The sequence below is a fragment of the Amphiprion ocellaris genome, chromosome 21 (genome assembly GCF_022539595.1).
Source record: "Amphiprion ocellaris isolate individual 3 ecotype Okinawa chromosome 21, ASM2253959v1, whole genome shotgun sequence".
Taxonomy (NCBI): Eukaryota; Metazoa; Chordata; class Actinopteri; family Pomacentridae; genus Amphiprion; species Amphiprion ocellaris.
The window spans coordinates 17582650-17610308 of record NC_072786.1 but is presented as its reverse complement, the minus strand read 5'-3'; the positions used below and the strand labels follow the sequence as shown (position 1 = coordinate 17610308).

The following is a 27659-nucleotide window of genomic DNA, read 5'->3' as shown; positions in this document are numbered from 1 at the left end:
AAACACAATGATTATTATTTTTTAAAAATCACCATATGGGACCTTTAACTTAAAGCAATCCTTTTACACCTGCACCTGTTGTTCTATTGCTATAACATCATCTCTAGATAATGATATAATATTATTTCCTTACTTATTTTCACTACGTGGCTCTAAAACAAACATGAAAAGAGTGTAAAACTGCAGATGTGACTCTGCACTGTGACTGAGCGGCTCTGGGTCCATTTGCGGTGCAGTGCAGCTTTAACAGGTCCATCATGCCTTGCGGTGTCCCACTTGTGTTCAGATGTAATTTACAAGTGCGGGTCTCCGTCACTGCCGGCCAGAGTAGCAGCTAACGGGCAGATGTTGGAGGCTCTCTGCTCGGATGTCCGATGACCGGAGCGGCTCGTGTTTACATCCAGCGCGAATCCCGGGAGGCAGAGATGAGCAGACGCCGTTAACACCGTGGATCTGCACGGAAATAAACACGGATCTCCCACGAGTGGCCCGCATCACACGGCGTGGAAAGTAGCGGATTTTAACCCAGACAGGAGAGTTCCACACGCGGAGATCTGCAGCTTCACGGAGGTATGTTGTTATTGTTGTTATTGTTGATGTTGTTGTATTTTGCGCAGTGGATGCGTCAATCATATAATAAAAAACAGCTGATCAAGACTGCTGTTACATAAGTTCACTTCCTTTTTATGACATGCATGCGATAGGGAGATAATTCAGAGCAGCCAATAAGTTTGTTCTGCAGATTTACTCATGTTTTTTGAATTCAAAATCATTTTAAATCACTGTAAGAGGACATCCTGTATGTGTTTTCCTGCCTGGACACAGCAGATCCATGAGGCAGCAGTAGGTGAGTGTATGAGTGAGTGGTCAGAGGATCTGCTGAGCCCTGCAATGATGAATCTCCTAATAGAGTTCTGCTATAAGCGCTCACTCAGCACTGGTTTTAATCAGAGTTCCTTCAACTGAGTCATACAGAGGCAGAAGTCCTTGAAGCACACGCGTGATCGGAAGCAAGGACAAACTCTTCTAAACACTTTGCTGCACAAAAACACAATGAAAAATAAATGCAATTCTTTATTTGTGTGCAGTGTTGGTTTAAAACACGCGACCCCTTCGTTTGCTGCTGAACTGAGCGTTCTGAGTGAAATTTGCATGAAAAAATGTAACATGTGCAATTGTTTCTCTCTTTCTATCATTTCTTTAAAAAAAAACCCAACATATTCTTGTTTATAAATATGAAATAATTTTAAAATCTTGACCCTACCTAACACTCCAAGTCTTAATATCTTGGTTTATGTCCTATAGATGTAAAAACACTGTTTTCAAACTAAATTAATGAGCTCTGACAACGTAATGTTCTGTAAAGCTGCAGCCGTCAGATCATTTGCACATTTTCTCATTTGTTTTCCTCAACTACTTCTGGTGTCAAAATGCAAAAAACATCCTGCCACAGTTGCCTAAAACCTGCAGGGCGTAATTTTTATATCCCTAAATGTTCAGTTTACTATGACAAGACAGAAAAGCCTCACAAGACAGCTGGTGGAACTAGATTGAATTGTGCCAGAAAGTAACTCCCCAAACAGTTTTTAGTTAGCTTTCTGCTTTATTTCTCTTTTGACTGTTTCATCAGTGAGATTGCTACAAAAACTGCCTACATTATGTGCTATTTTCATATTTTTCTTTAACCCTCTGAACCCCAAGCAGTTTCTTGGTGTTTTTGTTTTGCTCCGGTCACATTTTTTCCTCACTGTGGGCTCATTTTTTACAGCAAGTTAAAGTTCTGCACCTCTAAGGAAACGGAACAACAATGGCAGGAATTGGAATTTCTTTGATTGTTTATTTCACAAAAACTGAAAAACCTTGAATCAAATATGTACAATATTTTTTCAAATGGTACTGTGGGAACAAAGGAGGTGGCTCTACATACTTTAGATGTGTGCATTTTTTAAAAAAAATTTGTTTCTATACTTCATCCAAATAGTCTCTGAATAGTTGTCATGTGACTGTCGGTCGCAGCAGAGTCAACAGTTACTCATCAGTTGCACCAGGAAGTGCAGATTTTTCAGTTTTAGTAGAATGTAGTTATTGCAACCTGTGTATTTTTGCAAAATTTTTTAAACGAGACATGGAGATTGGTTAGTCTTGGTCACAGGTGATTCATTCAAGGACACTGGAAAGTTGAAAATTCAATGATTCCTTTTATTTTTGCAATTCCACCTCGGATAAATGGTGTATCATTAGTTGTTTTTTAAAGATAAGATGCCTTTCAAACTCATCAGTGAGGGTTAAACTTCATATAAAATTCTAAGTTCAGTGGGTTCCTATTTCTGTTAACACAACCCAAACTGGTATTTTTCGTCTTCCTCCTTACTGATATTCATTATCCAAATGATCGATCCCAGTGTGTGCACGCAACGTCCCATGTCGTCAATATTTCCCTGTGACATCAGACCTGTGCTGCTGAAGTGGAAAACTCGTAACAGACTTTGCGGTGTAAATCCAGTCCTGTTTATCTTTCAGCAGACTCCCCCTCCCATCACCCTGTGGTCAGCTAAGCTCCAAGTCTTACAGGCTTATTGTCTCCACCAAGCTGATTAGTTGTAACTTTTGAGACTGCGAGGTGGCCGTTTGGTTGCTCGGCTTCAGTGTGGTGATCGTTTACTGCAGTGGTGGTAAAATAATGAATGCCAGGTTGGGTCAAAGGTCCTATCAAATGCTGCATATTTGTTCACTGTGGAATCTAACGAATTTTTTTCCTGAATTGTTGACTGACTACACATGAATGCAAAGCTGTTCTTTCTGATTATTAATTGAAGTTTCTCAAAGTTGATCTGTAAAAGTCACTGAGCAGCACACAGCTCATGGATCATAATATTGAGCCAGAGGTAGAAGATCACAGGAGACTAAAAAGGTGCAGGTTTCAATTTCAAACTGCAGCATGTACAACCAGCTGTAGCAGGATCAGGACTGCCTCGTGGAATCTAATAGCATTAGTGTGTTAGCATCAGTAAAGAGAACCAGGGAGAGTGAGTGGGTTACCACTGTATAAAATAAAGACTGTGTGCCAACTCAAAAAGCACAGCGTCCTGAGTATGTTGCTGTGTATGCAACCGCCACTGAGCCTGCAGGATGTTCCATTAAGAAAAGTGACATCTTGTCTCAGGACAAAGGTCAAAATTTGATTTAATTTGCTCTTTGTATTTGAAATACCTGCTGACAGTAGCAGTTCTCGTGGCTATTTTAGTCATGCTAGCAGCATGGCTGTAGAGATGACAATGTCAGGCACACTGAAGCATCTCGGCAGCTATTGGATGGATTGTCATGAAATTTTGTAGAGACGATCATGGTCCATAGAGGATTAATCCTTGTAATGGTGATGATCTAGTGATTTACCTCTTAGCATCACCATGCGGTTAGTATTTGTTTTGAAAATTCAGGTTATGCTCATTAGGTTATTTGTCTTGAAGGGCAAAATGTTATTATTTCTCTGCGGAGGAGGGAGGAGGAACGGCGGAGTTATGTGACAATCGACACTGGTATGTCCTTCTGTCTGTCTGTCCGTCCGTTAGCAACATTACTCAAAAACGGAATAATAGATTTGGATGAAATTTTCAGTGAAGGTCAGAAATGACACAAGGACCAAGTGACTAGATTTTGGCAGTGATGCGGCTTATAGTCTGGATACACGGATTTGTTAAAGATTTCTGTATCACAGTGAGATAGTAACTATGACAACAAGTGAACATTACGTCAGCTGCCTGCTGATGATCACGATTGTGATCCCACTACAAATCGACCACTGCAGACCACAAATTTTTTAAAGATTTCAGCCATCGTAAATAATACGACTGAACAGTTTTGGCAGAGTACTGCGCCCTCTGAGTGCTTTTCTTGTTTTCTGTACTTTGGTTGATTGATTGCACGTGGAAATGCTCTTACTTTCACTATTAAACATAGCCGTGAGTTCTACTGTTGATTTCCTACTATCATCTAAGAGTTTGTTCCGACCGCGTTTGTTCCTCGAAGATGATGGATCACCACTATCCTTCCAGGTTTTAATGATGTGTTGGGGTTCTTAACCCAATTTTGGTAGTTTCAGCAATCTCCTTAGTTGTTTTCTTTGCTAGATGTGGGCCAGTGTAATACCTTCAAGCATGCTAACATTGGTTAGCATTTAGCAAAGTACAGCCTCAGAGCTGCCTGAAAGTGTTTAGTTTTAGATTTTTTTTATCCAGGGAGCAACACTTCTGTAAGAGTCATCCCAGTGTATTTAAAGCTCCCCTCTACTCAAATGTGTTTTCTTGCTTCTCCTGAGTACCTGAGCTGCACTGTGCATCATGATGTATGTTCAGATTTTGATTTGAGAAGGTTTGTTTTCTAATTTTTCTGCACTCAAGTTGATTTACGAGCAAGATTTGTGACCTCACTTTTACTTTGCGCTCTGATCCTGTTCCAACAAATGACTTGCACAAGTGGAAACTGGAAGTCTGAGATCTGAGGTCACAGAAGTCGGGACCTGAGAAAGTTTCTCTAGAGCTAGAAATATAATTTGAAGCTTAATGCAACAGGATTAAAAACAAATCTGTAGTTGAGAACTTTTTTGAGATGCAGTCCAACTTTCTCATTTAGTGTTAGTGTGTGTGAGAGGATGAGAGTGCAGCTTCTTCATCTTCATCATCAGTATTTCCACTAATCTCAGCAGAGATACCTGCAAATAAGTGATGGCAGCAACAGCAGCTGCAGGTGGCCTGTGTGTGAACTGAGAGTGAGACAAAGCAGTGATCAATTTGCTGTTTTCTGTTATAAACAGTAACCTGGAACATCGTCTGAAGTAAAGGTGTCTGTATGAAGCATTTTGATACGCCTCAGTTAGCAAAAGTTTAACACAACAGCACTGATTAAATCAAAGCGGGAAGGAAAAATATTCTGAAGTCAAGTCTTTCTTTTGACATGAAGATGACTGGGACCTCAAGTAATGATTTTTCCATTGTTGATGAATCTGTCTATTACATTTTAGATTGATCCATTAATTGTTATGTCCGTAAAATGTCAGAAATGGTAAAAACATGTCAGTTTGTGTTTCCCAAAGCTCAAGATGAGATGGAAAAAATCCCTTGTTTTTTTCCACAACCCGACGATATTAAATTTAATTGCATAGAAAAGTAAAAAAAAAAAAAAAAAAATCATTTAGGAAGCGGGAATTAGAGAATCCTGACTTTTTTACTCAAAAATTATTTAAACCAATTATCAGAATAGTTGTTTTTTTCATAGTTGTCAGCTAATTAATTAATCTTAGCAGCTAATAATGACATTAACTTGTAATGGTGCAACTCTCAAGCATTCTTCTTTTATTTTCCTATAAAATAAGTAACTATGGTTACTTTTAACCTTAACTAGCAAGATTTTTTAAATCATACTTCTTCCTTTTTGTCCTATTAATCTAAATTAACCTATATTTGCATATTCATGGATTTTTCAGTAGATTTTAGGGATTTGCAAAAAGGTAATTTGATATGGAAAAACCACATCAGACACTCAGAGTTACTCAAACCCACTGAGTTTGAGATAAAATCTTTTAATGACTATAACTGCTCCTGTTCGGGTTTGTCCAACACCTCACTTCATTCTGAGAGAGGAACCCCGCTGCTGCACACACCTCCATGTTTTCTTGCAGCCCACATTCAGAAGAAACAAAGAGGAAGCGACGGGAACGCACGGGCTGCTTCTTAATTGTTTGCTGATTGTTCGGCCTCCTTTCCCAGACCGGACCCTCCAATCAATCCAGTCATCTGTGTGAGGCTCGGACAAAGCTTTAGCTGCGTCGCCATGGTGAAGGATTGTTTGCATCCAGTCATGCTGCTTGCCATGCGGGCTCGCACAGACTCACACTACAGCACACTCTTTTGTTTTGTGAGCCCCTTGTTTTCCAGCGGACCCCCTTCCTGCCAACACAACTTCCTTAGAAATTGGATTGCATCATAACTGTTGTTGAGCTGCTCATTACTGCTGCCACGTGTGAAAGTCACATCTACTCAGCGGCAAATATTATTAGACTGACATTAGTGGCTTTTAAAATAAGCAACGTTTGTATTTTTTGGGCATATTTTTTTGCGGCTTCAACAATCTGTTTATTGTTGGATGTCAGCCAGAGAAATAAGCAACGGTGCAGGTTTAAAGAATGAGTTTGTTAAAGTTTAATTTAGCAGAGATCACTGAGCTGAACAAGGCAGGAAATGAACTGTTTGGTTTGTAGATTGAGTCTAAACCCCAGACTGTAACATGAATAAGATTTCCAATCTTAATATCCTTGTCCCTCCCTATTAAAGCCTCATTTTTCTCCTGATCCATTTCATGAGCAACTCTCTCATCCAAATCAGACACCGTGGCTTGTCACCATGTCCCCTCCCCGGCTCTGCCTTCCTGTGGCATCCTGAGAATGAAACTTCAGGGGAGGCAGCCTGAAGTCACGACTAAGTTTAGCTCAATGGTTCACAGCCCAGACAACGCAAGATTCTTCATGTCTCAGACCGAATGGCTGCGGCAAAAGTTGTCTGACAGCAAAGATTTGTACTGATAGCAGCAGCCTTTCCTCTCAGCAGCAGAGTCATTCTCCATCTTTTCAACTATTTCTTCGCATCACAACTGAAGTGAATAGTACTATATCTCCTCTACTGGGGACATTGTGTTTCTGTGTTTTCTTCTCTCTTCTGCTCAGTGGTCTGTTCTGTTATTTATTTGTGTTTGAGTTGTTCCACAAAAATGCAAGTAGATGCAAATCCTGGAAAGCTGCAGTAACACAAAACACCTAATATTTAAATTTTGCTATTGTAAATGTGGCAGAATTTCAATTTTTATGATTAAAAAAAAATCACAGAACAACTTTATTTATATAGCACATTTTAAAACAACCAAGGTTGACCAAAGTGCTTTACAGACTCAAAATACACTACCTGTCCAAAAAAACGTCGCCACTTGGATTTAACTAAGCAAGTAAATGCCATCCATTGGATAATTACTGCAGCAAAGTTAATCCAATTCATGCTGAGAGTGACACAAACCATCCAATGCTAACCCTAGCAGCTTTAGTAGAAGGCAGCTGAACTTTTTGGTTATTAGTTCTTTAAGACTTGGAGAACATCCCGATGCTTTTTAGATGCAGCAACACTCTGAGACAAAAACTGGTTCAACCCAAGGATAAACCATCCAACCACCAACCTATTTAAGGGGGAGACTTAACAACTATTTCACAAGCATATGGCATAGCATTGGAAAACCAGCTCCTAAAGGATAATCTACACTCCTTCAAGGACAGCAATGTTTACATTCTGCACAGAAAAGACAGACGGTTTGAGAGAAGACTCAATGTTTAACTGTAGCAGTCATCGCTAAACAGATGAAGGAGTCTACGATGCCACATATCAGGTACTTACAGCACAGTCTTGAGATTCCTTCCTAGAAAGTTTCACCACCATTAACAACTTGAGTCATTCCTCTCCTGACAGTTTCACAACCATTTACCTCAAGACATGTAAGTCTTGGGTCATTAATAGGCAATTTTCCCTGAGATTTGGGGTCCTAGTAAATATCTGAGATGTCTGCTCAGTAAGTTAGAACTGAAGAAGCCTCTTGAATGAGGTGAAACTTCTACAAGAACCAAAAAGAGAAGTCTAATTACCTTTTACTGAAGCTTGTAGGATTACTGGCCTGGACCTGGATGACTGAGAATCTACACAGATATCCAATATTAATGAATATAATAGGATAGAGTCAGACTCATGGTTCTAAATTCAAATTTAAGACTAAACCAAAACCATTTAAAGATAATTTCAAACAGCGTCTGCCTGCAGTGACGTAAATGTTGCATGGTCACAATATTCTGAATTTTATGCTGAAAGTTACGGTTCCTGCTCCTGAATTAAGTTGTTACCTCAACTGTCCTGGATCCTCTGTGAATGGATTACTATGTGGAACGTGGAGCTCCGAGTCCAGCAGTTTATTAAACTGTGACTAATGGAAAAGGAAATTCCAACAGTGGCGGCACCTTTGCCACAGGTTCTGACTAACTGTATGGACGTATAGCTCACCGATGGGCTCTAAGTATGGAGGGAGACATTTACAATGAACCAGAATAGAAACCCATGTCGCAGCATGCTAATTTGTGTACACTCGCCTGTATGATTTATTTATTCACACGTTGGCGGTGGAAGCATCAAAGCAACTGGAATTTAGATTAAAGGGAGGATGTGCAAATAGCATGATGAAAATCCAGAACAGTAATGGCAACGGCTGGAGAGAGAGAGAGAGAAAGAGAGAGTGAGAGAGAGAGAGAGTGGTGGAGGTGGATGAGGCACTGTGAGACTCCAAAGTGATTCAAGTGTTGGAACTTAGCAGCAGGTTCAAGAAAATCGCAGCTCATTTCCACCAGGAAACATACTTGAGTGGTCGTGTTGTTGGAGCAGTTGGGCGTAGAATTCAATCAGGTTGTCATTGATGAGTCTGGAGGCTCTGTGGTGCTACAGGATGACCTTAAGGTTTCCAGGTCAGAGCTTCTACAGCCTGTATGCTGCTGTGATTCCCTCTGGAGTCACCTATCGAGAGCATGTAAAGACACTTTTGTCACCCAGGATCAAAGCTATCGAGCTGATCTGCTTGGTTCCACTAAAGAGCATCTCAACATCTGCTCTTGCGCAGCTGCCTGATCTTATTACAAACACCTGCCAGCATATGTTGTGATGTTTGTGTCATGGCAACAGCGGGAGCCTATGAGCCAACCAGTTAATCAGTATTAATCTAATGTTTTCTGCTTTTCATGGACACTTTGATATTTTAATGGGCCGCGGCCTGCCTGCACTTGTCGCCAAGAAGCATCTCCAACTATATGAATCATCTTTTAATTAAATATAACTGCGCACTTAGTGCAAGACGTAGTGAAAGACTCTCTACGTGTCCTCATGTGGCACCCCGCCCTGACAGGCTCATCGCTCATGTTAACATTAGTCATTTTTATCAAAGTAAATGTATGATTCCCAATGTCGCTTTGGTCGTAAAAACCCACTGAAGCGCAGCCTGTCGTAGTTTAATACCCTTCATTCAGCACGACTTCTCACGTGGGTGTGTCCATTGAAAGTGTGTGTGTGCATACGAGGTGTGAGCTCAGCGTTATGATTGTGTGTGGGAGGCGGAGATCACATTCACACCTTTGTGTCAACGGGCTTTTCCTCCCAGTTAAACTTCAGTGTGATTGGGATGTCGTTCATTTACAACATTTCAGCCACAACTGTGAAAAGTTAAAGATGTCGTCATGTCAATTTGTGTGTTGTGTGTTATAAAACAGTGGCACAGTGAAGTCATGTTGGCTGCTTTACTGATGAGAGAATCCTGCAGTAATCAGATGTTTTCCTGCTTCGGGGTATCTAACGGAAACAAAATCAATCCTGTTATTGCTCCTTTTTATGCCTCATCCCAAAAGTCTTCTCTCTCCCAAAAATCTTACTCTCAGTCTCTCTCATCCAGATTTAAAAGCTCAGAAACCAGTTTTATTTGTTGTTGTATATCGTCCTCCTGCTCCTTACTCTGAGTTTTTATCTCAATTCTCAGACTTTTTATCTGATTTAGTGCTCAGCTCAGATAAAGTCATTATTGTGGGTGACTTCAACATTCATGTTGACGTGGACAGTGACAGCCTTACGACTGCTTTTAATTCAATATTAGACTCAATTGGGTTTTCTCAACATGTAAATAAACCAACTCATAGTTTTAATCATACCCTTGACCTCGTTCTGACTTATGGCATAGAAATCAAACAGTTAACAGTATTTCCCCGGAACCCTCTTCTTTCTGACCATTTTATGATAACATTTCAATTTACAACAATAGATTGTATAGGAGTTAAGAATAAATATCATTACAGTAGATGTCTGTCTCACAATTCGGTGACTAAATTTAAGGAAATAATACCCTCTCTATTTAGTCCAGCACCACTTACTGATATAATGGAAGGGAAATATTATAATTTTACCCCCACAGAAGTGGATTATATTGTTAATAATGCTGCAGCCTCACTGCGTACAACACTTGATAGTGTTGCACCTGTAAAAAAGAAAGTTCTATCTCAGAGAGGACCTGCTCCTTGGTATAATTCCCAGCTGCGGACTTTAAAGCAGGCGTCCCGAAAGCTGGAAAGGAAGTGGTACTCCACTAATTTAGAGGAAGTTTATGTAGCTTGGAAAAAAAGTCTAGTAATTTATAAAAAAGCTCTTCGTAATGCCAGGACAACATATTATTCATCTTTAATAGAGGAAAACAAGAACAACCCCAGGTTTCTCTTCAGCACTGTAGCCAGGCTGACAAAGAGTCAGAGCTCTGTTGAAACTTGTATTCCTTTAGCTTTGAGCAGTAACAACTTCATGAGCTTCTTAACAAATAAAATTATTACGATTAGAGAAAAAATTAATCTGGCCCTTCCTGCAAATGTCACAGATGTATCATCGATTACAGATACTTTAGAATTGGCTGTAAGACCAGATGGATATTTAGAATTTTTCACCCCCATACATCTCTCTGAAGTCATTTCAATAGTTTCTACATCCAAACCATCAACATGTCTTTTAGATCCTATCCCAACTAGACTGTTCAAGGAGGCTTTACCTTTAATTAATTCCTCAATGTTAGATCTGATTAATCTCTCTCTAGTAACAGGTTATGTACCACAGGCTTTTAAGGTTGCTGTAATCAAACCTTTACTTAAAAAGCCCACTCTAGATCCAGATGTTTTAGCCAACTATAGACCAATTTCCAACCTCCCATTTCTCTCTAAAATTCTGGAAAGAACAGTTGCAAATCAATTTTATGAACATTTACAAAGGAATAGCCTGTTTGAAGAGTTTCAGTCAGGCTTCAGAGTGCATCATAGCACAGAAACAGCTCTGGTGAAAGTTACTAATGACCTTCTCATAGCGTCAGATAATGGACTGATCTCTATACTTATTCTGTTGGACCTTAGTGCAGCATTCGATACAATCGACCACAAACTTTTATTACAGCGACTAGAACATTCTATTGGCATTAAAGGGACAGCACTGGACTGGTTTAAATCCTACTTATCAGACAGGTTCCAGTTTGTGCATGTCAACAATGACTCTTCTGAGCATACTAGGGTTAATCATGGAGTTCCTCAGGGTTCTGTCTTAGGACCAATACTGTTCACATTATACATGCTTCCCTTAGGCAACATTATTAGGAAGCACTGTATTAATTTCCATTGTTATGCTGACGACACTCAATTGTATTTATCTATGAAGCCAAATGAAACTAATCAGCTAGCTAGACTGCAAGATTGTCTTAAGGACATAAAGACCTGGATGACCTATAATTTCTTACTACTAAATTCAGACAAGACTGAAGTCATTGTATTTGGCCCCAAACATCTTAGAGAATTGCTTTCAAAGCATATAGTTACTCTGGATGGCATTACATTGGCCTCCAGTACTACTGTGATGAACCTCGGTGTTATCTTTGACCAGGACATGTCCTTTAACTCGCACATAAAACAAATCTGTAGGACTTCCTTTTTCCACCTGAGAAATATTGTGAAAATCAGGAACATCCTGTCTCAGAGTGATGCAGAAAAACTAGTCCATGCATTTGTTACTTCTAGGCTTGACTACTGTAATTCCTTATTATCAGGTTGTCCCAATAGCTCTCTGAAACATCTACAGCTGATCCAAAACGCTGCAGCCAGAGTACTGACGGGAGTTAGCAAGAGAGATCATATTTCTCCTATATTGGTTTCTCTTCATTGGCTCCCTGTTAAATCTAGAATAGAATTCAAAATCCTTCTTCTGACATATAAAGCTCTTAACAACCAATCTCCATCATATCTTAAAGACCTGATAGTACCATATTACCCTAGCAGAACTCTTCGCTCTCAGACTGCAGGCTTACTTGTTGTTCCTAGAATCTCTAAAAGTAGAATGGGAGGCAGAGCCTTCAGTTATCAGGCACCTCTCCTGTGGAACCAGCTCCCAGTTTGGGTTCGGGAGGCGGACACCCTCTCTATTTTTAAGACCAGGCTTAAAACCTTCCTTTTCGACAAAGCTTATAGTTAGGGCTGACTGGGTGACCCTGACGGGGTGAGCTGGTGTTTTCATTTGCACAACTGACTTCCCCTCTTGACGTCCCTTTAGTTTGCCCCTAGTTATGCTGCTATAGGCCTAGGCTGCTGGGGAACCTCTCTGGATGCACTGAGCCCTTCTCTAACTACCTATGTATTTACTATATATACCATTATTGCATTACATTCACTCTGTTTCTTTCTGTGTCCTTTCTCCGAGTGTCCCTGGTCCCAGAGCTGGATGCTGGATGCTTCAGATGTGTGGCTGTGTTTTATGGTCCTTGTGTCCCACCCCCCCACCTCTCTATCTCTACCCCTCTATCTGTATCCCTCTATCTCTATCTCTACCCCTCTATCTCTACCTCTCTACCTCTTCTGTCCCTCTCAACCTGCCCGGCCAGCAGGCAGATGGGTCCCCCCACATTAGAGCCGGGTTCTGCTCGAGGTTTTTTTCCCTGTTAAAAGGGTGTTTTCCTTGCCACTGTCGCCTTTTGGCTTGCTCTGGGGGTCAGGCATATGGGTTCTGTAAAGCGTCTCGAGACAATTTGACTGTAATTGGCGCTATATAAATAAAATTGAATTGAATTGAATTGAATTCTCTTCATGCCGCCCCAACTTCCTCTTCTTGTTTTCATCCCATTTTGTTGTGTTTACCCATCTGTCCCTCCACTCTTTCACCTTCATCCCCCCCTTTTTCTCGTCTCCCTTCTATTTCCCAACCCACTGAGCTCTCTGCAAAGAAATAGCCTCATTTGCTCGACTGTAACAAGAATTCAAATGCATTCCTCAGTATCTGTCTAAAGTAACAAATCATCCCACCTCTCTCCAAATGCAGGCTTTGCCCTTAAGAGTGTGCAGCTTAATGCCATCTCAGGAGGAAAAGGCCTCAAGGGGGGGCCTGTAGTTAAACTGCAGGAGGGCTGGGAGCCCCATTCCTGCTGTGAAGAAGATGGAAGGTGCCTAAATTGTTAAGGGAGGCCTCGAGCGATGTGGAAGTCAAGGATCAGAGCTGAGCTGATGGTCCAGAGAGGAGCACAGCTGCCCAGTAGGGCTGCAAAACTGAGCGTCAGGCACCTGCTCCTTCACTGCTCTGTTGCTTCGGCTTTGCCAGGTTCATAATGACTCACCTCGCTGCTGAAGCGCATGTTTCAGCACTTTGAAATGGCTCTCATTCTCCGTGCATGTAAGCTTTCTTGCACCCAACACCAGCAAATGAAAAATATATATACTGGTGTATTCCGTGATCACGAGCGCTGCACCGTAACCGTGTTCTCGCAGCTATTTCTCAGCAGCGTTACATGAATCCGCTTCAGAGGAACAAGCGTTGTGAGTTGTCGTGAGTGTTTCCATCCATAATGTAGAACACTCTCTGGTGGTTGTGAAGTCATTTAGGAAACAGCTAACAGAAACAAGATGAGGAGAAAGAGTGGGTAATTCATCAACACTGGAACTGTTCTGTGGCAATGTGATTATATTGTGCTATTTTACAAAACACTGCTGACCAAATAGAGCATTAAATTCTAATTTAAGACAAAACAAAAGCTTTATAAAGAGAATTATGCTTAAATTAGTGACAGGAGTGTGAGATGATGATATTTTTCAGGATTTTGTGCTGAAGGAGGTGCTGCTCCCAAAATGAGGAGCCAGTTAGCTGCTTTTTAAAGCAAGCAACATTAGCAGTAAATCTGAGTCATGTTCATGAGTATATACATTACCGTTCAAAAGTTTGGGGTCATCCAGGCAATTTCATGTTTTCCATGAAAACTCACACTGTTATTCATTCACTAACATAATTGCACAAGGGTTTTCTCATCATCAAATAGCCTTTCAACACCATTAGCTAACACAATGTAGCATTATAACACAGGAGTGATTTCTGATTAATCTTATCTTCATTGAAAAAAAATGCTTTTCTTTAAAAAATAAGGACATTTCTAAGTGACCCCAGACTTTGAACATTAGTGTATATTAGTCACGGAAAAAGTAGAAAAAATATTCAGATCTTTACCTAAATAAAAATATAAATACAACATAGTAAAAATACTCCCACTTGAGAAAATACATAAGCATTAGCAGCAAAAGTAGTTAAAGTATTAAAGTAAGAAGTTGTGTTTGGTCCCGCTGACTGACAGATTATTATATCTGACATTTTAATAGGGAACCATCAGTGTGTCAGCAGCACGTTGCTGTTGTAGCTGCTACAGGTTTGAACTACTTCATCTAAAATTTGATTTGCGGATACAGGAAAATCTTAAGGGTTGGGACATGAGTCATGGGAGAGAAACGAAACACAAATCCTTATCCGTTTGTGTCTATTTTTGAACTTTTTCTCTAATCTTTGATTTTTGGCGAGATATTGGATCATTTGAACATTTACAGAATGAAACTGAAACCATGTGCAAAGTTTAGAGCCAAACATTACTGTCTGATTTAGTTTTTAACAAGACACAGACATCTGAAATGTAACCCAGTAAGATGTAAGAAGCCAAAATGGTTGAAAAGCATGTTATAAATCTCCTTATTAGAAGTGACTAAAGCTGTCAGATAAATATGGTGGAGCAGAAAGTGCAATACTTTACTCTCAAAATGTAGTTTGTATGTAGGTTTAAAATGGAAGAAAAGTACCTCAAAATTGTACTGAGTAAATGTATTTGGTTACTTTCCACCACTGGTAATGAGTGTTGGTTTCCTGTTGACCAGTAGCATACTGTGGGCTTATTAGTGCCATTTAACCAACAATATATGCCTGCTCTGTCTAATTAGAGCAGAGAGACAAGTAAAATTGGAAAAACTATCAGCCAAAACCAAAAATTATTTGCCTAAAGACAATAAAACACTCTGTAGGGTTGTTGCACTGAAGGACACTTTTGCTAGAAATTGGATCCATTGTTAACATATAAATATTTTTTGTTGCAGTTTTAAGTGTTTTATTTAATGAGAACAGAATTGCATTGAACCATGTTTTCTTTTTTGCTTTCAAGGATGGAAAATAAACCATTGACAGCACCCCCTAGTGGTGTGGAGGACTGAGGGGCCTCTGGATGAAGGCCATGGAGCTGAAAGTTTGGGTGGACGGAGTGCAGCGCATCGTGTGCGGGGTCACGGAGTTCACCACATGCCAGGAAGTGGTCATCGCTCTGGCACAAGCCATTGGTAAGCTCAAAACTCTTCACTACAATAAAAAGAGAAAATGCTCTGTCTCTATGTAAAACATTACTGGTTATATAATGAGAGATTCACAACCTGGGCTGCACAGTGGTGTAGTGGTTAGCACTTTCGCCTTGCAGCAAGAAGGTACCTGGTTCGCGTCCCGGCTTTCCCGGGATCTTTCTGCATGGAGTTTGCATGTTCTCCCTGTGCATGCGTGGGTTTTCTCCGGGTACTCCGGCTTCCTCCCACAGTCCAAAAATATGCTGAGGTTAATTGATTATTCTAAATTGCCCGTAGGTGTGAATGTGTGAGTGCTTGTTTGTCTTTGTATGTGGCCCTGCGACAGACTGGCGACCTGTCTAGGGTGTCCCCTGCCTTCGCCCGAGTCAGCTGGGATATGCTCCAGCCCCGCCCCCCCCCCCCGCGACCCTAGTGAGGATTAAGCGGTGTATAGATAATGGATGGATGGATGGAGATTCACAACCCAACACAAGGACACAGAAGTCTATAAAAAGTGGTGCAAATGATAGTTTGTCCAAGATAAACCCCCACAGGGATATTGTGTGATGTGGGCTGTGTCCAAAATTGGCCAGGCGAAATGTCAGACATACTGTGAGATGATAAATTGCATGAAAATGGAAAATGACTTGAGGGCACAGAGAGATTTTCACCATAAATGGGCTCCACAAGATGAGATGAGTCATACTGCAGTCTTTGCTTTATTGACATGTGCTGTACAGTCGCAGGAAAACAAGTTCACATTCTGCTGTTAGTCATCGCATGAACTGTAACGCACATGTCTTTGTGATCGTACGACTATGATTTCTTCAAATTGAGCCATGCATGTTGTTCTTAAGACAGACAGATTTAAGAGTTGACTTCTCACTAACCCCATAGATTAGAGGTAAAACATGTCTTTCATGGTGACAGTCTGGCAGGAGTTATGACATTCACTGTCCTTTGTATTGGCTGTGTCTTTTGTCCTGGTCAGGCCACTTTGATGTGAATTGCTGTAGTGATGAATGCACCTCTTTTTACAAGGACCCTTACTGAGCTAGTAGAGGCTGAGGGTGCAATGGCCAATGTTTTGCTCTTATCTGTATGTGCACAGACAAGAATGCAGGAATACACAGAGGCGTACACACACACTAAAAGCCGTGATCCATTGAACCTAGTGCTTTGGCCAACACAGTGGCTGTTTGTTGGGTTGAATTTTCCCACTGTAAAGCTCTTTCACCAAACACGCTGGTAAAGTCTTTTGAGTCTGCCAGTGGCGCACGAGCGTGGGAGAGCCGTGAAAGAATTCAGTGGATTGGTTTTGTTCTTTTGTCAGTGTTTAATCTGTCTTCGTTACAACACACATAGAACTTTCTTCAATCACTTTTAGAAGGTTGATTAACTTTTTATCAGCAGACAATATCAGGCCTTTTGGGTTTTTCCCTTTTCTTTAGTGTGTTATGGTTTTATTTGTACACGTTAAAGGTCTGCAAACTTATAAAGCTCACAGTCCACAACAAAGGCAGCTTTTCTTTCTCTCAGAAAACACTTTTCCTTCCATCCATCAATACATTTTCTCCCACATATGTGGGTTTGGGTTGCTGTGGGAGCAAGCAGATGATGTTCCTCTCTCCAGTAATGCTTTCCAGTTCCTCCTCGGAATCTCAAGGTGTTCCCAGCCCAGATGAGATACATAATTCCTCTGTTGAGTTCTGGGTCTACCCTTGGGTCTCCTCCCAGTTGGACATTTCTGGAAAGCTTTCAAAGAAAGTTGTCCAGGAGGCATCTTAATCAGATACGAGCTACTTTCCTTATCTCTAAGGTGACCCCAGCCACCCTATGTAGGAAACCCATGGTTCTATCAGCGATCTTAGCTTATTCTATTCAAAGCGCAAAACCATAGGTGAGGGTTGGACTGGTAAATTGACAGCTTTGCATTCTGGCTCATCTCCCTCTTCAAAACGACAGTCTGGTATAACACCAGCATCACTACTGACGTTGCCCCAATCTATTTCATACTACATTTTCTCGTGAATTATGCCTAAAACCCCCTTAAACGTTTCTTTAAGACAGCAACTCACCCTCATCCCAGAGGGAGTAGTCCACTGATTCCAGTAGAGAACCATGGCCTCAGACTTGGTGGTCCTGATTCTCATCTGACTGCTTCACACTCTGCTGCAAACTGCCATAGTTTATCGCTGAAGCTTACAGCCTCATGAAACAAACAGAACTACATCGTCTGCAAAAAGCAAAGACTCAACATTGACCTCACCCCAACTGTGCCTTGACATCCTGTCCATGAATTTCACAAACAGAATCTGAAACAAGGAGAAACTTGGCAGAGTTTAACACCCATCAGAAACAAGTTTGACTTACTCAGAAATCTGGAGTTCTAATACATATCAGAGCAGATTGGGCTTTTTTGGGAAGGAAGCCTTTAAGACAGGAGCTAAAACAGAGCGTTTCAGGCACAAGGTGAGAAGAAGTGCAGCAGAAATGTGAAGTATAAGCACTTTTTTGGTATATCATCAAAAATAATATTATAAACCTGGAAATGTGCTCTTTAAATCTGGCATTTCGCGCTGGAAATGATTACTCCAAGTAATCGATCACCAGCTACAATAGAAAGTTTCAGCAGAGTCTTCTTCAAATACACACTGATACTTCTTTTTCCAAAATTTGACACCTCTTTATTTCTCTGCATGGACCTTCTTGGTGTTGTCAAGTAACAGACTGCAAATTTATGTTAAAATATTAATGTAACTGGCCAGAAAACATAGGGCAGAAAACTGACTTTAAGACTAAGAGTCATGATTTAAAAATAGATCTTGAAGTGTCAGTTCTGTGAGTGTTGAAGATGACCAGCGGGAGAGCCAGTGGGGAAAAAAATCCTCTTGCAATATGTAAGCTACTGAGACCAACAGTCTCAAAAGCTTTCCACAGAAGTCAGCGATGCTTCAGAATCAAAGCACTGAGCAGGATTTACTGTGCACTTACAAACAGTGCACTTACAAACAGACTGAAAATGAGTTGGCAAGAATCATGATGGTGCACAGAGAAGTACCTGGACTCAAGATAGATCTGGAGAATATCATATCATATACTTGAGGAGTGAAGGAGCAGCATGAATAAAACGAAATACTTGGCTTGTCTCTTGCTCTTTTTGAAATGTTGCTTATATTAATCCTCTGAACCCTGAAACCAGTTGACGTGCTTGAGAACCAAAAATAAAGCCACAATGAACAATGTCAACAAAGTGACACAATTTATCAGAGCCAGAAATTACAAAAACAGAAAGAATCTTGAGATTTCCGACTTTCCAAAGGGTCTTGAAATACTCATTTGTGACATGTCATTCCACAGGAAAGAAAATCTAAGCTTAAAATTGTGATATTTCATTGTAATTGCTTTATTTTACTTGTCTTTTTTTAAATGCCAAAAGTAAACTGTTTACTCTCACAAGATTCTGAAAAGAAAATAAAGATTTTGCACTTCTTGCCAAAACCGTGAACCCATGACTGACTCAGCCATGACCACTAGTCAAGTGGCAAAAAAATCTGATAGTATTCAGGTGAACTGCCGGCTGTATTTACTCAGAGCAGATAGGAGACAAGTGAGGAAACAAATGCAAGTAGGAAAATATGCATAGTATGTCGAGTCACATATTTTCTGGTATCTTTAACACCTGTGGGCACATGGAAAATGATGTTGATTCCTGTTGATGATTTTTCAGTTTTTTATGATCAGTCACAATATAACTGTGTCATATTGCACAAGAGACACTTCTCTCTTTTCGTCATGGTTGTTCTGTTTCCATAGAGGTGCACTGTTTTATATTGCAGAGAAAAATTAGCCCATAGTGAGTAAAAATGCAAGAAACAAAATGCCCAGAAACTGGCTGGGGTTCAAATTTTAAATATTCCTGGAAAAAAATAAGTTAAAGTCTTAGACATATATCCATAGTATTAATTAACACTTGGTGGATGTGTTTCATTGGCATTGTGTGGGAGTAGTTTAATTGAATTTGACAGATTGAGGCCTGACAAGATTAGAAAACAACTCCACAACTGTCTGTCCTCACAGTTTCTTTAAACCTGATCAATATATCACATCACTTTTTCTAGCTGAGTTCATCCACCAGAAAACAGTGAGAAAAGCACCCTTCAGGTAGATTCACCCTGCTTGTAATGAAGGGCTGTCAAAAAGGGTTTTTGTAATTTGAGTTTTTGTTTCTTCCCAGGACGGACTGGCAGATACACTTTGATCGAGAAATGGCGGGAGACCGAGCGTCACCTGGCTCCACATGAAAACCCCGTGGTGTCCCTCAACAAGTGGGGTCAGTATGCCAGCGACGTGCAGCTCATCCTCCAGCGAACCGGCCCGTCTGTCAGCGAGCGGCCAACCTCTGACGGTCTGGCCCGCGTCCCTGAACGGTGTCTCTACCGCCAGAGCCTCCCACCTCTGGCCAAACTCCGCCCGTCAGGAACGGACCGCTCGCTCAAACGAAGGGAACCCAAACGCAAATCTCTGACCTTCACTGGAGGAGCTAAGAGTCTGCGGGACATATTTGGAAAAAGCAGAGATGCTGAAGGTAGTATGTGTACAATGTGGTGTCATCGATGATTTTCTGCTTTTCTGCTTTTCTTGTCAACAGTCCAATCTCCCTTCTTTCTCCACACGCAGCCAAACAGCCTCAGCAGCGTGGTGTGAGTCTGAACCTCAGCAAAGTTGGAGGAGGTGGAACAGCATCTGTACCTGGGAGTCCAGCCAGAGAGCTGAGCCGACTGGTGCAGCTGCAGAGAGACAAACTCCAGGCCCTGGAGAGCCGTCTGCTGGGCTGCGAGGCCGAGCTGCGAGACTGGGAGGAGGCCGGCGGCGAGGCCAGTGAAGTGAGTAAAACCACAGCTGTCGGTGGCGTTACTTTGAGAGAATTTGGATTTGTGCAGACCTTCAGATCATCTGCTCATCTCTAAACCCTCATGTCTTCAAATATGTTAATCCCTGCCTGCACCATCTTTCACTCCAATCATTTTTCACCTCACAGGATGGAAATTTGGAGGAAGAGCTGCTGCTTTTGGAGCAGCAGGTGAGGAGGAACGACGCTGAGATGGAGGAGGAGGAATTCTGGCAGAACGAGCTCCAGATTGAGCAGGAGAGCGAGCGCCAACTGAGGCAGCAGCTAGCCGAGCTGCAGGGCCGCGTACGAGACTGCGAGGCCAAACTTTCAGAGTATTTAGCGAAAATACAGGTGAGCATGGCATCGCCGATAAACCACCAAATTCAACCAGATGCTGTTTGATTTGGTTTATAAACAGCATGAAAAATATAAGAAAAGCACTACTAGAGAGCACAGTACTCCGCCAAGGCTGCTCAGTCCTAGTATCATTTCCAACAGATGAAAACTTTAATAAAAATGACTTTGCGGTGAGAACAGGCATGTGTGACGCATGTGTACGAATATGTACGTGACCCAAATATGTAGCGGGCAGTTGGAATTGATGAGATTCAGAAACACCCTCACAATTTAGTTAATTGTTCCTTGTATCATTTCCGATGGGTAAGTCCTGATAAGTCCACAGTGGTGGATTTGTAGTAGGATCACAATCATGTGATCGTCAGCAGGCAGCTGACGTAGTGTTCACTTGTTGTCATAGTTACAGTGACGCTGTGCCGCTATCTCACAGTGATACAGAAATCTTTAACAAATCCATGGATCCAGACTGAAATCAGCATCACTGCCAAAATCTAATTACTTCATCCTTGTGTCATTTCTGACCTTCCCTGAAAATTTCATCCAAGTCCGTTAGTCAGTTTTTGAGTAATGTTACAGACAGACAGACAGACAGACAGACAGACAGACAGACAGACAGACAGACAGACAGACAGACAGACAGACAGACAGACAGACAGACAGACAGACAGACAGACAGACAGACAGACAGACAGACAGACAGACAGACAGACAGACAGACGCCGATCGTCACAAAACTCTGAAGCATTCCTTGGCGGAGTAATAAGGAACAGGCCTCATCTACAAATGCTAGTAGACAAAAAAAAATTGCAGAAGTAAAATGAAAATGTTTTGTCAAAACTAGATTTGCAAAGCTATTATCTGTTGCATTGCATAGAGCATGGAGGCAGGTCTGGAGCAGGGCCGACTGCAGCAGGAGGCCGAACTCAACCAGAGGGTCAATGAGGAGGAGGTACTACGCAGTCTATCTTTTTCTTTTTTTTCAAAAACACCCACACAACAGCATGAAAACAGAGGAATTGGTTTTGTTGAACTGCTGACTTCTTGCAAGTCTCTGTAGCCAAAGACACACGCTGGGATTCAGATTCTAATACTGAATTTTAAAGCGTATTTTATATATCATATTCTAAAAATGACCCTCCATTTGAAGTCTGCAAACACACATATACAATATAGCTTCAGTCTTAGCTTTTAATCTCATTTGCAGCATGAACAGTAATTGTAATTCTTAAAATCCAGATGGAAGAAACATTCTTTAATGAAGACACAGTCAAAGTATTTGAATATTTGGTGCCTTTGTTCTGCAGTGGGATTATCTAAAATTAATTCTGCATATTTTTCATAGCAAAGCAACTCATATCCAACACATTAAAGCATGAATAGTCCTTCTACATGTTTTACTATGAAGTCTAGTTACTTTATTCTCATGAAAAGTCGCCTCTTCACTCTGGATTTCAGGTGCATGCCCAGCTGGAGAAAGTGAGAGCAGAGTTGGAAATGCACAGCCAACAAACAGCACGACTGGAGAGCAGCTGCAGGGCGTTGGAACGCTCACTTGGCCAGTCAGGCAAAAGATTACAGGTCAGCTACATTCAAATATTTTGTATTTTCATATTGTTTTCTTTTTGTTTTTTTGTTTTTTTACCACCATAGCCTCAAAATTGTTAAGAATTTAAAGCCTCCTGGTGTTATGCTAAAAATACAGTCGCTCCCAGTAGGCTTAGAAAGATGGTGGGGAAGTTTGATTTTCAGCAAATTCTTATTACAAACTTGGATAACTTTGGCTGCTGCAGTGTGAAAATCCAGTCCTCTGCACACAGGTGGAACCATAGAAATCAAAGCTCATTAAGTTGTAGGCAGTGGAGCGGAGCTTTATCTGTGGCCTGCAGCGATGTGCAGCCGATTCTCGCCTGCTCGCATCCGAGCCGTAGCCCTGCGCAGAGGCGAAGGTCCAGCAGGGTGTGGGAAGCATGAGGTAGTGAGAAGGGGGAGGGAAGGAGAGAATTACAGCATTCTTTGCCTGATTAGAGAGGGGCCTGAATAAGTACACAATCCCTTGCCTACAGTTGCGTAACCATCTGTGAGCTAACTCTTGTCTTTAGCTGTCTCGAATGGGTTGTGACTTCTTTAGAGGTCCTGAGCAGGGTGTCATCTCTCTTTATGCATCAATTAAATCTGCCTCAGAGTGAATGTAGATGCAGATGACATCGTTGCAACTTTGACTGGATTTCAAGATTCAAGACCTTTATTTATCACAAACAAAATTATACATAGTGTAATGCGCAGTGAAATGCATTGTGCACCTGTTCCAGACTGAAGCAATAAGAATAAAGAATAAAAACACACAAGAAATATACATATAAATAGATATAGATATAGATATAGATAGATAGATAGATAGATAGATAGATAGATAGATAGATAGATAGATAGATAGATAGATAGATAGATAGATAGATAGATAGATAGATAGATAGATAGATAGATAGATATAAGCAAGATAAATGTGTCAGATAGTGCAAAATAACATATATAGAAGGATTTGCAGCACCTATCTGTTAAGTTAACTCCAAATTTAGCTTAAATCTTAAGAAATTAGTTGAGTCAGTTTATATAAGCTGAAGAGATAAGGCTTGCAGAATCAGTAACTTCTTTTTGAAATCACCTCTGAAAACCTACTTTTATAGACTTGCTTTTTTGTGAAGTTTACTTTTAACTTTATTTAGTTTTAGTGTTCTGTTTTGTATTATGTCCTGTTTATTTTTTGTATATATTCTCTCTTGTTTTATTTTACTCTTAGCTGTCTGGTTCTTCGGCGTGATGCCATCTCTAATTCTTTAATTCTCTATTTTTTTTAAATTTTTAATTTCTAACGTTAACCCTCAGTCTTATTCTTTAATTTTTAAACTACCTATTTCCATTGTTATGATATGTGTGCTAATCCAGCTAATTCTTCATTTAATTTATTATAATTTGTACTATTTATTTTAATTGACTGCTCCGGCTTGTCTCCTATATCTTGCTTGATGATATGTGCTGCATGTTTTGACTATCAAAGCACTTTGTGAACGCTGCTCTTAAGGGTGCTATATAAATAAAATTGTTATTATTATTGTATGAGATGAAGCATTTTGTTGTTGTTGTGTTTTTTTTTCAACTCAGGAGAAGGAGCAGGAGCTGGAGCAGCTGACAAAAGAGCTCCGACAGGTCAACCTGCAGCAGTTCATTCAGCAGACCGGTACCAAGGTCACTGTGCTACCTGCTCAACCCACAGCAGAAAACAGCAACGGTACAAACACAACCAGACATATAAACACAATATCATCACCCACGCCAGTTTAAAAAGGTCAGTTTCACAGCTGACTTCATTGGGCTGACATATCTGCATACAGTATTGTTTCGCCATGCGTGTGGACACAGTGCCACCTTGTGGAGATCCTCAGAACAACACATCAAACTGCAGGCAAGTGAGGCTGTTGTGCCATGACAGCTTAAGTCTGTAACCCCATTTCATGCTCTGAAATGCTGCCAGACTTTCACAGGAAGTCAAAAGGAAAATCCCCTATTTTCATCCTCAAAAGAAAAATTCCCCAGAAGCACTTTTTTATGGTAAACTTTCCCATTTCTCTCCCAGTTCAGTTTGTTGTTCTTTCTCTTTAAAAATCATGTACCGAATGTTAAAACATCACAACACATCGGTGATTTCCTTGCCTTTTTCATTTTAAAGCTCCTAACTTTATTGTTTCCTGCTGCAGAGGTGGAGGGCGGCTCTCTGAAACGCCTCGGCTCTTCTCGCCTCTTACCCAGCGACCTTCGGGCTCTCCAGAGCACCATCTCCTCCAGCCTCAACCCTGAAGGCATCTACGTTTGACCCTAAAGAGACATTTTTTTGGGCAGCCTGATGCTACTGGGACCGATTCTGTTCCTGAGAAATGACTCTACAAACTGCTTTTTAGCAACACCTCAGTCAGGAGGATGAAAAAGGTTCGAAGAAAATTTTTTTGCATCTTTCCTGCACTGCCTCGTCTTCCTTATTACTGATGTCAATATCCATTTACATACTAACATTTAATGTGCTGTCTCCTTAGCCAGCGAGGATTCAGCTCCATTTCCAAACCAGCAGATTCTTTTTTCTTTTTTTTCGAGGCAACCAGTGCAGTTAATGTAATTTATATACTGTAAATCATGAGAGACTTTGACACATGTACACATATACATACAAAAAAAAACTATTAATTGCATGAGCATGCACAAACAGTGACACCACACCTGTGCTATAAATCATAGCCATATCTGATTGCCTTACTCTGGTCTTTTAAAGCCAGACGTCAGTAAATGTAAAACAGAACTCAAGGTAGCTACTGAACACTATGCGCCATATGAATTTGATAAAACGTTCTTCACCAAGTCAGGTGAATCCTAGTCGATGTCAGTATATCTCACTGGGTTAGTCCATTTTTTCTTTTTTTTTATACATGAACTTTTGTATTGATTTGAATGGAAAATAAAGTAATTTTTCTTATGTTTAGACAGCGATGAGAAGAAAAAAAGCCCTTTGAACTATCATAATATAAATGATATAAGAGCTGAAAGCAGGTTTAATGGGCCCATCAGCTCTTTGACATTTTCTAGAATAGCTTGGCCCGTTTGAAGTTTGCATTGTGCAGGAGGCATTAATCTCCTTTTGTTGTTCTTCCTCCAAAATCTCCCTAATGAGCAGATGACAGAGGCCTGCAGTGGAAATCCAGCCTGTGAGTCTCAATCGACCACTAGGTGGCGACAAAACATCTAATATTCAGACTGGTGAAAGTTAACTGTGTGAAAGTTCCTCCAACTGATGTCTGCAATAATTTTTGTGGCTCATATATGACTGTGCATATTGTTCTTGTATAAAAAGCCTCAGCACTTTAGTTTTCAGTGTATTAAGGTGCCACTTAAAATACTGGTTTGACATGTTTCACTGTGTTCATTGAGCAGGGACATGCACCTCAAGAACATCCAATCTCTAACATTTATAAAACTAAAGATGTCTCATATGAACCAAAGTCTGTGTAGCAAAACAAACGGTTAGATGAATGTACTTTTCTACAACTCATGAACATGACGTGTACCAGCTAGGTTAGTTTCATAGTGTATTTTTCATGGTTTGTTGTCATTAGGTGCTAAGTGGGTTAGTTTTTATCACACAGGAAGATGATAAAGTTTTATAGAAAAGGAAATTCAATCAAATCCGAGAACCTGAACTGTATTAAAAAATAATGTATGTATATATATGGGCTTGAAAAATGTGTAAAAACTGAATGGGTGTGAAGGTGTAAAAAAGAATTTTAAAAAATTAGGACACATATCAGTTTTCACACGCATTCAAATTTCAAATTTGTATTTTTGCAGCCAAAAGATGCAATTTAAATGTGTGTGTGGGCTTCTGGAGCTTCAACATCACACACAGTTTTCTGCTATGAATCAGTATTCACTCGAAGCGGTTCTCTTGTTTCAGATCTGATTTAATTTGTGAAACTACAAATCTTCTCTACTCTTTCACAAACTTGAATTTTGCCCACTTCCTCTGTGAGAGATACAACCACAGACTTTGCAATTATTTCATCTCCCGAGCTGCAAATCTCATCGACCGTTATTTGAGCCCACATGAAGAAGCCGGTGTTTGTGCTGTGAATGTGTAATAACAAAGTGAATTCCTCCCCTTCCAGTATGAAGAAGCTCTCCACTCGGTTGTTTGTTTTTGCGTCTCAAAAAAAAAAAAAAAAGGAGAGGTAACCTGGAGAAAATTCACAACTTTTTCAAAGTCCTCCCTGCAAAACTGTGCAGTGACAGTTATAGAAAATTGGAGTATTATCGTCATGGCAACAACTTTGGCTGCAACACAGAGACTGTAACCCACTAACAAAGGAATCACAGCCCTTGTCGACTGAACGTTTTGAATAATGGCATGCCTTACTGAGAAAAAAAAAGTAAATGTCTACATATCACATCAGTCTCTGGACTATTTTTAAAGTAGATTGAAGTCTGATATATGCAGAGTGCCGGTGAACAGGTAGCGTGTGCATGCAATAATGTGTGGTTTATTTGGACTCCCAATTAGTGGCTGCCAACAATTCATCTGAGACTCATTTTGTTTTTGCTTCGTTTTGTCCCTTTTTTATGCCTTGTTGACTTGTGCAATGATGAATGAGCTTAGTAGAAAAATGGCAAAACCTCCACATTAATTTCATGCCTTTTCATTTTATTTTGGCAAAAATCATGAATGTAAAAGAGATCCATGTTGCATTGACCGTAAGTTTACCAACACTGCATTTTTTGTTTGTTTCCCACTTCATGCTTTGAGACATTGCCAATAATTGGCATCTGTCATGCCATCAATGGCGCTTTGAAATAAAAAGTATGAGATGATGGAGCCATTATGGAAACAGCCATTGAGTGGTTTTGAAAGCTATTTTAGAAACACTGTGGCTCAGGGATACTTCAAGGCACAGAATTACCCAGACAAGAATGGACAGAAAGTAATTATGGGTAAATGTTGTTCACGATGTCTCAAGCCATTTGACAAGTTAAAGCGTATGTTTGCTCTCATGGGGACTTGGACAGCTGTTTGACAAGTTCAACACCGGGTCCTCGACGCGACACAACAAATGAAAATGAAGGAATGAGTCTGTACTGAAAGAGGTGCAGCTGAAAGTAAAGTGTCTCTGTTGGCTCACGATTTATGTGGAAGCCAGCCCAGTTTGCATCTCATATATTATGAGAGATACACCAGAGTATACATGAGAGGCGCAATCTGGGGTTTGCGGTATAATCCTGTTCCTGAAACACTCCTCAAAGTGTTTACATGAATACTTCACGGTAATGCTAGTTAGATGAACTGTGTGGCTGACATCACTCTTAACATTTAGACAAGACAAATTATTGTATATTCAAAATGTTATTATCATTTTGTATTGTTTACCTGCAAATTCAACTACTGTGTTTTTTTTCTTTCAGAATTTTATCAAATCTTCCTCTTTGTGTCATCATTTAGCCACTATGTATGAATGAAATGAAAATCAAAGTATAATGTAAAATATATAAATAAATGATGAAATATATTTTAAAAAATATATGCCAGAAATCAATAAACTGCTACACAATGCTGAA

At 40.4% G+C, this 27659-nt stretch overlaps 1 protein-coding gene across 1 annotated transcript; it reads left to right on the top strand.

Moving 5' to 3' along the window:
• Positions 1-279: 279 nt before the first annotated feature.
• On the top strand, positions 280-27659 carry rassf8b (Ras association domain family member 8b). The gene is made up of 9 exons (XM_023266105.3): positions 280-570; positions 15094-15265; positions 19500-19850; positions 19943-20148; positions 20304-20507; positions 21388-21462; positions 21969-22091; positions 23673-23799; positions 24266-27659. The coding sequence occupies exons 2-9, from the start codon at positions 15154-15156 to the stop codon at positions 24379-24381; spliced, it is 1314 nt and encodes a 437-aa protein (XP_023121873.1). The 5' UTR covers positions 280-570; positions 15094-15153; the 3' UTR covers positions 24382-27659.

Bases quoted from the DNA above. Each gene is read 5' to 3' on its own strand.
- rassf8b (XM_023266105.3), top strand. From the start codon at position 15,154: ATGAAGGCCATGGAGCTGAAAGTTTGGGTGGACGGAGTGCAGCGCATC. The intron at 20,149-20,303 runs GTGAGTAAAACC...TTCACCTCACAG, and splicing joins CCGGCGGCGAGGCCAGTGAA to GATGGAAATTTGGAGGAAGA. The intron at 23,800-24,265 runs GTACAAACACAA...TTCCTGCTGCAG, and splicing joins CACAGCAGAAAACAGCAACG to AGGTGGAGGGCGGCTCTCTG.